The following is a 12504-nucleotide window of genomic DNA, read 5'->3' on the forward strand; positions in this document are numbered from 1 at the left end:
CCTTTTGTGACTGCCTAATTTCACTTAGCATAATGTCCTCTAGAACTACAATGACATAGCACCTCACACCTGTTAGGATGACTATTACCAAAAAACAAAAGATAACAAGCGTTAGTGAGGATTATACAATGTTGGTGGAAATGTGGGATGGTGTAGCCACTGTGGAAAACAGTATGGAGACTCCTCAAAAAGCAACATGGAACTACCATTTCATCTAGCAATCCCACTCCTGGGTATACAGCCAAAATAATTGAAATGAGGATATCAAAGAGATGTCCGCACTCCCATGTTACCTGCAACGTTATTCATAATTGGAACAATATAGAAACAATATAAGTGTCCACCAATGGACAGATGAACAATACTGTATTGTACACTGACAAATGTGTTAAGAGGTATGATCTCATGTTGTTCTTATCACAATAAAATAAAATCAATAAAGTAAAATAAAATATATAAAAAATAAAGTTTTACCCATAAAAAATAGTGTATGCTATTTAAGAAGACTTGCAAAATGCAGTAAAGTATAAAAAAAAAGTCATCAGTACTCAATTAAAAAATGGGGGAGGGATGACCTATATTCATAAGAATAAACGTTTAATATAATTATTTATATTTTTAGTTTGTTATTTCATTTACAAATAGGTTTTCTCCATAGTAAAGGTAGCACATGTTATTTTAGAAAAATATGTTAAAGCAGAAGTGCAGAACAAAAAGAAAAAAAACACTTAAATTAATCAGGAAAAATTATTCTTTTATCTCAAAAATTACTTCACATTGCTGATTTCTGATTTAAAAAAAAAAAATTTAGAAATCTCTGAAAAGCACATAATACGAGGAATAAAATCCCCGGTAGTCTCAAACAAATATGAATGCATAAATAAATAAGAAGGCAATGCCTTCTACCTGGGAGCAGAGCAGTAATGAGTATGGGAAGCTGTATAAAGAGAATCCCATGTCAGGTCCACGTAGTTAGTGCCTGCTCTGCGCAGGCAGGAGTTGAAGTGCTAGCGTGCACTTTGTGTCACTTAACTGCCCAGTTCTATAAGACACTTTAACTAGCCTGTGTTTCCGGTGAGAATACTGCAGCTTAGAAAGTTCTTAACATGTCCACACTATACAGAGCTGTTAAACTGCACAGCTGGGATGCAGATTAGTATTCAAAAAAAAAGGGCCTTGCTCTTAACCAGTACACAGTCTATTTTCCATCCATAGAGAGTGGTGGGTAATTTAAAGAATGATCAGATTTACATTTTAGACAATTTGGAAGGATGGAAGAGAGGCAAGGAGCCCAGGTAGGAAGGTTTTTGCAAAAAAATGAAACACAAAAACTTGTATCCTCAAGTTAAAACAATAATCTTGAAAAGTAGGTATTACATGCCCATTTTACAGCTGAGAAAACGGAGATTTGGAAATTTTATATGACATGCATAGTTATGAAGCGGTAGAAATAGGATTTGAATCCATGTGCCTGACTCTAAAGCCTTCACACTTCCTGTCCAACAACACTATCTCCTCTCCTCAATCTTAGAGTACAGGGCCCATATATTGTTCAAGTTTATAGCTGTAATTGAAGAAATGGATGCCAAAAATGGATTTTGAATTTGGCTGAATTATACCACTTAGGAGGCAGCTATGGACAACGAAAATAGGATATATGGTTCCTTGAAAGAATCTGCATGGCCTATGGAGCTGTGAATTGCAATGTTTATTTTGGTAACTTAATTTCACAAGTATGTACTGACTCCTTATTCAATGAAAAGGAGTTTGGACATATCTATGCACCAGGTAATGTTTCTGCTTTCAGAAGCTTCCAAGTCAACAGTAGGGAGAAACTTTTTAAAGCAACACTTTGTATCAAGCTAACATACAAGCTACATAAAAGAAGTCCTAAAGGATTTCAAAGGAATAAGATTGACATTTCTCAATTTTCTAAGAATTCAAAAATATTCCATCTTGGTCACAAATCAAGCCTTGCTTGCCATGTACTATTCATGAATTCAAATCAACTTAACATGAATTAACTTAAATAGATACTATTACCTTTCTCACAAACAATATGCTATCTCACATTTTCAAAAATAATCTGAAAAATATCAACCCATAATGTCATTTAAGGGGTCAAAACTAGCATCATGCAATGTAGTTTTCTGAACTTTATTGAGAAAATTCATTGTCCAATACACTCTGGCTGGGCTGCTGCAGAGTGAAATGGAACCCAAACACATTACAGAACTCATTCTGTGTTTGCTCCTTTTCATGTGGTTCATCTTATATGTAAATAAGTTAACTGTGGTCTCTATTAAAAAAGATAAAAAAAAATTGTAGGTTTGAAGCAAATCTATAGTAAGTTGCCTAAAGAAATGAGATATTTCTATACATACCTACTTCTTAGATGACTTAACTCCATATCTTTCTCATCAGGATAGTTGTATCGAGCTGAGCGTTTCTTTTGAGATTCTTGTGTCACTTCTCTGAACTGTCCTCTACTCCTACAGTCTGTGGAGAAAGAAGTAACCACAATAGCATCATGTGAGATGGGATGTCTCAATCTCATCTAGATCATTTCTTTAATGGTCAGAGAGGGCAAGAGTGCCAAGAAGAAAGAGCAGAGAGCGAGAGTGAGAGAGAGTCATTTAGTCCGTTGCATTTTGCTGGGTGACCACAGTCTCAGATACTTGCTTTTGCATGTCACTGAATCTCTGTTTTACAGCAGCAAGTGGGATGCAGAGCAGTCTGCAGAGCCTCTGGAGGAGCCCCAGGGAGAGTGATATTGAATCTTAGTAAGGGCGTGGATTGCACAGCGTCTTTTATTCACTAAGGACTTGGCACAATGAAGAAAGAAGCAGAAAAGTCCTGGGTGGAATGCTTGAAATTTGGCAACTCCTCAAAGTGTCTCAGGCACACCTGATACCCACTAGGGATTTGTTTTTTAAGATGCCCCCTGTTGCACGTCTGTACTGTGCCCTCAAAGTGGTTAAAATGGTAAGTTTTATGTTATGTGTTTTCATCACAATCAAAAAGATATGAGAGTAACATGAAAAACTTGTTGCAAATAAATATGGAACTTTAAAAAGTGGTCTCTGATATAGTATGCATGTCCCCCTCAAACCTCCTGTTGAGATGTAAGCACCAGTGTTGGTGGAGCCTGGTGGGAGGTATCTGGATGTGGGAGCGGCTCCCTCATGTCTTTGTGCTGTTCTTGTCATATTGAGTGAGTTCTCGGAGATCTGTTGTTTACAAGTGCGTGGGACCTCCCCCTACTCTCTTGCTCCCGATCACATCACGTGCCCTGCCTCCTGCTCCCCTTTGCCTTGGCCATGAGTGAAAGCTTCCTGAGGCCTCTCTAGAAGCTGAGCAGATACTGGCACCAGACTTTCAGTATGGCCTATAGAACTGTGAGCCCATTCAACTGCTTTTATTTATAAATTACCCAGTCTTGGGTATTTTTTATAGCAATGCAAAAACTGCCTAATACACTCTCTGAAATTTTTTATGAAAACAGATGGTCTGGAAACTAAGACATTTTGAAAATGAAAAAGAATGATATAGGAATCAACATTCCCAGATAGTAAAACTATTATACATGAAGTTCAAAAATAAAAATTCTTAATATTGATGGGAAAATGACTGAAGAAATAAAGCAGGATAACAACCCCAGAGCATCTTACCATGCAATCAAATTTAACACATTGTATTAGGCAGCACAAATTGGAAAATAGAGAGAGAGTACTTTTGTTCTGGGAAACTAGCAAGTTATTCCTAAAAGAAGAGAAAGTGACAACAACTTACATCTTCACCTTATCATACATAAATTAAATTCAAGAGGGATATGACATGAAAGATTATCAAGCAAACATGAATATGAAATGTAGGATGATTTTTAAAATGACACAACAAACTGCAAATGCTATAACACTAAACAAAATAAGAGTAAAACTTATACATATGAACTCACTGATATTAAAACATACCAGAAATAAACTAAAATGAAAATATCCCAAAATGACAACAGTGACATGTCTAGAAAACTGGTTATGATTATTACTTGTTTTCTTTTTTGATTTGTACTTCTACCTTTTGTTTTCTTTTGTCCTTGTTTTCAATTAAAAAAGTATTTATAAAATCCAAACACAGTTCACTGAAGAAAATCCAAGCCTTCTTATAAGGTTTATAAGTTAATTATCATATTGTTGTATATTACCATAATTGGATAAAAAATTTCTGGAGGCCAAGTGCAGTGGCTCGTGCCTCGGCCTCCCAAAGTGCTGCGATTGTAGGCATGAGCCACCGCGCCCGACCTATTGCTACTTTTATAATGATGAAGTCAAAACATTCTAGATAAAGCTGTACATTATACTAAGGGACCCACAGGTGCTTATTTTCCCCTACTGTTATGCTGTTACCTCAACTTAGTACTTTACTGATAATTAATAACCCTTAAATATTCGTAGTTCTGGGTAAATAAAAATACATAGAAATTTTTAAGAAGAATACAACTAAAGAAAGTAAACTTCAATCACAAAATGAAACTCAGTCTTTCTATTTCTGAATAGCACACAGCTTTTGTCAATAAATATTTATGGAGTTCTTACTGAATTAAGGTATTAGGCTAGGCACTGTAGAGAAAATAAAAATGGATAAGCCATGGTTCCTGATTTTCAATAGGTTGCAAGTATTCTCCCCACTACAATGCAGCATCTCCAGCTAAGCCAAATATCTTTCTTTCCAATTCTCATATAAAAAGGAAAAATGTAGAGAAAAGGCTCTGCAGATAAACTCTCATCATCTATGGTCTTTCATTATTTTGTAGAAAGATAAAGCTTTAGAATTTATTTACTTTAAAGCACCAATAGATTGTTCAAGGTCGTATAAATAGAACCCCAAAGCAAGGAATCGTATATATAAAATCACAGGTATACAGAGATGAGTACACCTGAACAGAAACAACCCACAAGACTGCAGTGACATGGCAGCTTTCTTGTAATGTGACAGCTAAAATGTTGTAGTTCTGACATCATTTCTTTTAATTCACTTCATTATTTATTCCTAGATACTGCCAAAGAAGCAGAGTGTCCTTGATTGCTGAATGTTTGGCTGTTAAGCAAACAACATTACATTTCAATTCAATGTTAGTATAGTAGATGCTTTGATTTTATCCCTATGCATATTTATCTTATATAAATACATACATATGCATACATATATATCTATGTGTATGTGTATATATATACATACATGTGTTGAAGCTCTGTTCTTAGGCTTTACGTGAGTTATTTATTTGAAACTTTACAATAACCCATACTCAATATTATCTTCCCTATTGTTAACCTGAGGAAATTAAGGCACAGAAAGATTATATTATCTCATACGAAGTCCTACAGCTTTTCAACGGAAGAGACAGGGTTTAAATCCAGATTATATTATCTTGTACAAAGTCCTACAGCTTTTCAACAGAAGAGACAGGGTTTAAACCCAGACAGTCAGACTCAAAAGTCATAACGCCACAGCCCAGAACGAGGAAAACAGAAGAAGGTTAACTCCTAGATTTCTGGCTTATGCAACTTGCAAATAATAGAGTCATTATTTGTTAACTGAATGAATGGATGGAGGGAGGATGGAAAGTAAAAGGAAATGACTTAAATTTAGCTCAGCTTAAATTTCTGGTCTATGTATGACATGGGGGCGATAGCAGATAGGGTTTTTGAAGACAGCAATAGATGTGGATGAAGATGCAGCCAGATAACTCGTGTTCAAGGGGCATAATGGTGTGTGTGTGTGTGTGTGTGTGTGTGTGTGTGTGTGAATCTTCCCATTCAGGGCAGCCTTGGTTGCCCCCACCCCAACCCTGCTCTTGCCTTTGCTTTGTGAATGGTGACCTAGATTCTTAGTGAATGAAACAAGGTCCTTCCCTATGTAGCACCTTCTTGCCTCTGCAGTCTCATTTCTCCCTAATGCACAATCCACAGCCAGTTATCCTGCTCCAACTTCATTTGGTCTCACTTGACTGACAAATGCCATAGATGTCATGTCAGCCTTCTCCAGGAAGCCTTTCTCAACTGCCAAGAGCAAGTCGGATGTAAACTCATTGTACTCTCTCAACACTCTCTGGATACAATGGGTCTCACTCCTCTCATTCTCTGAGAAGAGCAGAAGAGAAGGGCCTTGTCCTACCTACCAGTTAATCTTCAGCACCTGCTTGTGGCATGTGCCCAGTAAATGCTTTAATAAAATTAGAAAATTCTGAACACAACAGGTTGCTTTAGGAATGTGTCTGAATATTGCAGTTTATTGGAGTGGATTGACAGTCTATGGTGAATAAACAAGGTCAAGTTTGGGAGACTGAGCGATAGTAGCTCAGGCAATCATGTGTCTTTCCATGAACTGATCAAAACTATGCAACTGTGAAACACTAGTATCCCAATGCTGCACTACATAGATTAAAAATACGTCAAAATTGATTTTTTAAAATGGCAAAAATATATCTGATTTTCATTTTCAACACTTTCAACACCTCTTATTTGCTTGCAAAAAGGGGAAAAGTACAAATAACTGAGAGCAAATTTACAAAACTGACAATGAATTTGCGGGACGCTTTGAGAATGAGTGCATTCATATTGCATATGAAACATCTCCGTTGTCTGGGGTATATGCCCTGGTTCTTTATCTCATACCGAGAAAAAATTCAGGACACGGACACACACGAGGAGTAGGTTTAGAGGAATAAAGTTTAATAGACCAAAAAGAAGAGAAAGAGAAAAAGCTTCCTCATGCTGGGAAAGCTGTTCGCCCAAGAGAGGGTCTCTGGTTTGGGACCGAATGCAATCAATTTTGTACATAGGCTTGAGAAGGCAGTGATTGATTTACATAGGGTCCAGGGGATTGGTCTGATCAGGTATGTCATTTACATAGCCTAGGAAAAGACTAGTCCTCTCATCCTAGGAAAAGACCAGCCCTCCCACCCTAGTCTTTTATTATGCAAATGCAACTTCTTCTTCTTTTTTGAGAGGGAGTTTCACTCGTCGCCCAGGCTACAGTGCAATGGTGCAATCTCAGCTAACTGCAACCTCCGCCTCCCGGGGTCAAGTGATTCTCCTGCCCCAGCCTCCGGCATAGCTGGAATTACAGGTGTGCACTACACAGCTAATTTTTGTAATATTAGTAGAGACAGGGCTTCACTATGTTGACCAAGCCAGTCTCGAACTCCTGACCTCAGCTGATCCGCCCACCTCGGTCTCCCAAAATGCTGGGATTACATGCGTGAGCCACCACACTCGGTCGCAAATGCAGCTTCTACCTGGCGGCCACCATGACACCCGCACATGTGGTGACAAGAAAAAGGGAGCAGGAACCGCCATGTTGGATGGACTTGACTCTTAGCAGCATGTATTTACATACGCATATCTATGCTTGCAGCCTGACCTTTAAGACTGCTTTTTGTTAGAGAAGAAATGATTTGGGGCTGCTTTTTATTAAAGGAAAATTCCACGGAGAACTTTTACCCTCGCAAATTCCCAAAATAATTTCTTAATAATTCATATATTAATAGCAAAATGGCTTCTAATTCTCATAAAATAACTGAGTATATTAATACATCATATCCTTAGATGATGTTTCACCTCAATTAGAATCAATACTGAACTGTTCCCACAATTGTTTTGAAGTGAGAGGGTTCCAGTAGCAACCCATTAATATTTCTTCATACTCTTACTGGTATTTCACTTTCTTATTACAATTGTTTTAGGAATCTATCACAGCGTAACAGGTTACTACAAACGCAATGGCTTAAAATGATACAAACGCATTTTTATAGATTGCTGCGTATTCCCTCAAAATTCGTATGTTGAAATTCTGGCAAACCACGAAAAGTAGGGGGAGGGGCATGGAATGCATTCTCCCACACAGCCTCAGTTGCAACCAGCCCTGCCAGCACTTGATCTTAGACTTTCTGCCTCTGGAATAGGGAGACATGTTTTGCTGTCCCGTTTGTGATGCTTTGTTACAGAATCCCAAGCAAACTACCACACGCAGCACATCACACCTTCCGTGGCCAGAATTCAGGACTTCAGGCACAGGTTAGCAGGTCCTTTGCTCAGTCTCATGAGGCTCCAATCAAGAGGTTAGTGGGGCTACATTCTCATCTCATCTGGGGCAGAATCTGTGTTGGCAGAACTCACTTCCTCGTGGTTGTGTTACTGAAGGCCACCTGGAGGCCACCCACAGTTCCCTTCCATGAGGCCCTCTCCATAAGAAATAAAAATCAGAAAATGTTATCTCCACAACATAGTGGTTTGCTTTCTCACAATCAGCAGGGGAATCTTTCTCCTTCTGTCTACTAAGACAGAGTCTAATATGAGGTAGCTTCATCGTAGGAGGGACACCTCATCACCTTTGCTGTATTCTACTGGTTAGAAGCAGGTCACAGGTTCTGCTCTCACTAAAGAAAAGGGATGACATGAGGGTGTGACTCCTCAGGGTTACCTTAGTGTGTGGTCATCTCAACAACTATCTATTGCACACTGCACTCAACTTGCTCTCATGAATCAGGGAGATAGTTCCCACCATTAAAAAATTTACTGTAGTATGGAGATCTTGTAAAAAGTTAAAAATAGAACTACCATTTGATCCAGCAATCGCACTACTGGGTATTTACCCAAAGGAAAAGAAATCATTATTTCAAAAAGGCACCTGCACTCACATGTTTATCACAGCTCTACTCAAAAGAGGAAAAATATGAGATCAACCTAAAAGTCCATCAATGGATTAAAAAAGGTGGTATATATTCACCATGGATGATATGGTTTGGCTCTGTGTCCCCATTCAAATCTCATCTCGAATTGTTAAGTCGCACATGTCCAGGGAGGCACCTGATGGGAGGTGATTGGACCATGGGGGTGGTTCCCCCATGCTGTTCTCATGATACTGAGGGGGTTCTCATGAGATCTGATAGTTTAAAAGTGAGACACTTCCCCTTCACTCTCCCTTTCTCCTGCCACCTTCTGAAGAGTGTGCCTTCTTCTCCTTTGCCTTCCACCATGATAGTGAGTTTCCTGAGGTCTCCCCAGCCATGTGGAACTGTCAGTCAAAAACCCTCATTTATTTGTAAATTACCCAATCTCAGGTAGTACATCTATAACAGTGTGAAAATGGACTAATACAATGGAATAATACTCAGTCATAAAAAGAGTGAAGTCATGTCTTTTGCAGCAACGTGGATGGAACTGGAGGCCATTATCCTAAGTGAAATAACTCAGAAACATAAAAGCAAGTAGCACAGGTTCTCACTTATGAGTGGGAGTTAACAATGGGTACACATGGATGGACAGAGTGGATAACATGCTGGAGACTCTGAAAGGTAGGAGAGTGGGAGGGGAGTGAGGATTGAAGATTGCCTATTGAGTACAATGGTACAAAGAAATATACAACTAAAAAGCATTCCTATATCTCAGGACTCTAAGAAAGAAAATGGTGACAAACTTCTTCTAATTTTCAATTTCGTTTTTCTCTCTTTATCATTATTGGAAAAAATATGTTATTATTGTGTTATTGTGTATGTTACTATGTACTATATATGTTATACCTATATAATACATATTAGATATTAGATGAATATATAATTTCTTATAGTTATTACTTCTGCTTCTTTTATTTTTTAAGCCAGCTATTAGATTTATTCATCACTTCCGCTTATATCTTCATTCAGGCTTTCTCAGAACATTCATATTTACTTAGCTGTCTTTTCTCTACCATCTTTAGCTGTGTGTTTTGTTAATTTAGTTTTATTATTTCATTTTTAATAAAACTACAAGTTTGTTTCTGTATTTACCTCTGTTACCCATAAATTTTGATAATAATGATGTCATTAGTATTTTTAGATATTCAACTTACATTTTGTTGCCTTATTGATAAAATATTTATTTGGTCTAATGACTAAAAAAATTCTAAGTAGCTATTTTCTTTTAAACTTGATTATTTTAGATTAGTTGCATTGTGGTAAAAGATAATGAAGTTTGCTTTTGGGAAATTTAGTGTTTCTAGTGACCTAGCATATAATCAATATTTGAAAATCCTTATGAATATTTGAAGATAAAGTTAATTTTAGCTTATAGGGACAAAGTTAAATACATCTTTCACAAATTGATCTCATTAATAATATTCAAACACAATTCTATTAAGCTGTGCTGAATGGATGCTAAGCTATTTCAAAATTGAGATTGAAAAAAACTTCTTTTTTCAGTTAATACTTTTCTTACATTCAACTGTGTATTGTTATTGCCACTCCTGTTTCTGTGTGCCTGACTTAACTTTGATGTCTGCTTTTATATTTGACCATGTTCAATATTTTACTTATGTATGGCCCTTGTTAATGGTATAGAGTTAAAAATCTGCTTTTTAGATACATAAAGCAGTCTTCGACTTACAGTAATTCTCTTAAGGCACTGAAACTTCAGGCACATTTGGGTCTTATGAGGATTTTAAGATTTTTGTTCTTCAATGTTTCCTTTAGACTGCATATTGTTGGTTTTCCCTAGTGATCTGCAGAGCATATATCCTGTTTACCAAATATTTTGCATTTTATGGGAACATATTTGAAACTAAATTTCATTAATTATCAATGTCACACTTTAACAATATTAATAATTACAAATGTAATGACGATTTCCAAATTTTCTAATTTTTATCATTTATCATCATGCTTATGCTAAGTCAATTTTATCAGTAGAATTTTGATTTCCTTGATTATGGCACAAATAAATGGACAATTACAAAATTTGCTGAAATAAGTAGATTGATAACAAGGTCTTGTGAATGTTGTTTAATTGCACCTGCAATGCCTAAAGTATTATGCGAACACTCTTGATCCTATTGATTAGCTGATATGAAAAATTAGCTTAAATTGAAGTTAAAATGTCAAGATTCTTGCATTTGTAATTCATTAGCATAAGATTCTACAAAGGAAGGTCATCAGCTACAAGACAGTTCTCATATTTACTAAAAGGAACGTTTCTAATGGGAAAATACTAAGAGGAACATATCTGATGGAAAAATTCCGAGAGGCCCTACTTATCTGATGATAAAATAAACTTCTAGTATTAAGAAACCATTTTCTTAAGCAACTTGGTGAAGCTCTGCTAATGAATTGCCTAATCCTGGTACAGAAAGATTTTTCTTTCTTCTATGATATATTAGATTGTAAATAAATGCAAAATGCTGTATTTGGAAGACAACTTATTCTTAGAACTTATGAGAGGGTTATTTTCAAGGGAATGCTTTGTACTCTATGTAAAGTCAACATCATCAGTAGAGTTTGATTAATATTGTATATCACTGAACACTCATCCTGTTTTGTATCATTTCAGGGCTACTTATTTGCCCCGTTTCCAATTGTAATGTTCTCACCTTGATTTCCACAAGTTTTGCATGTAAGATATTAGGTACTAACAGACCCAAGGAGTGTGGGAGATGTCCTTATGGTGTTCTATTAAAAATAGCGAAAACTTTCAAAGACAAACCTGAGATCACTGTTGCAATGTAATTGCTTCATTAAAGCTTTATAGGAGTTGTTGAAATCTTACTTCTTTAGTAATACTTAGAAGGCATTGTATAAGTTAAGCATGAAACAACCACAGCATCATGAAACATTATGGTAATAAAATTAGTCTCTTATGAAAGAAATTAAAGTTTAATTAGTTTACAAACATAAGCACAATTTATTTGAAAGAAAGTCATGAGCAAACCTAAATATATTTACCTTTGTACATAAAATATACTGTATTTACAATTACTTGATGCTTTAAAGACAGAACTTAATGTGAAGTATGCAGCTGGAAATTACAAGACCAGATGGTTCAATAAATCCCAGTAGAAAATATACATCTGTTGACTCTTTGTGAAATTGTTTTATTTGAAGGAAGTTTTATTTAATCGAGTGGCATGGAGTCTTAATACATCACTTATCTTGTCTTAGGAAATATCCCACCCGCCTTAGATGTAAGTTTTTAATTTCTAAAATAAATGAGGGTAAATCATTTTCTGTTCCATGTTGAAGAGAATGCTTTCTATTTTATGCAAAGTCAGTTTTATCAGTAGAGTTTTGACTGATTTATGACACAAACAAATGTGTCAATTGCAGAGTTTGCTGAAATTAGTAGATTGGTAATAAGAACTTGAGAATATTATTTAATTGCATCTGTAATGCCTACAGTATTATGCAAAGAGTCTTGATCTATTGATTAGCTGATACTGAAAATTAGTCTAATTCGATGTTAAAATATCAAGATTGTTGCATTTTCAATTTTTTAGCACAGGATTCTAAAAAAGAAGGCCACCCAGCTAAAGAAGAGTTCCTGTGTTTACTACTGGCGAAAGAGATTTGGAGAAAATCGTAGAAGGTATAACAAAAGGAAACTAGCGATGAGGTGACATGGTGGAGTGAGGAAAACAAATGGACTTGGCAATGGGGAGTCTGAGCTTTATCCCTAGGTCTGCTAATAAATAACTGAG

The 12504-nt window shown here is 36.3% G+C and overlaps 1 protein-coding gene across 1 annotated transcript in view; it reads right to left on the reverse strand.

Moving 5' to 3' along the window:
• Window positions 1-12504, reverse strand: part of PXDNL (peroxidasin-like) — a 560917-nt gene that overhangs the window by 28743 nt on the left and 519670 nt on the right. Inside the window, exon 20 of the mRNA XM_011994460.1 lies at window positions 2385-2499. Within this exon, the coding sequence (XP_011849850.1) occupies window positions 2385-2499 (115 nt within the window). The remainder of the gene's footprint in view (window positions 1-2384; window positions 2500-12504) is intronic.

This window comes from Mandrillus leucophaeus, unplaced genomic scaffold (genome assembly GCF_000951045.1).
Source record: "Mandrillus leucophaeus isolate KB7577 unplaced genomic scaffold, Mleu.le_1.0 Scaffold458, whole genome shotgun sequence".
NCBI classification, from domain to species: Eukaryota; Metazoa; Chordata; class Mammalia; order Primates; family Cercopithecidae; genus Mandrillus; species Mandrillus leucophaeus.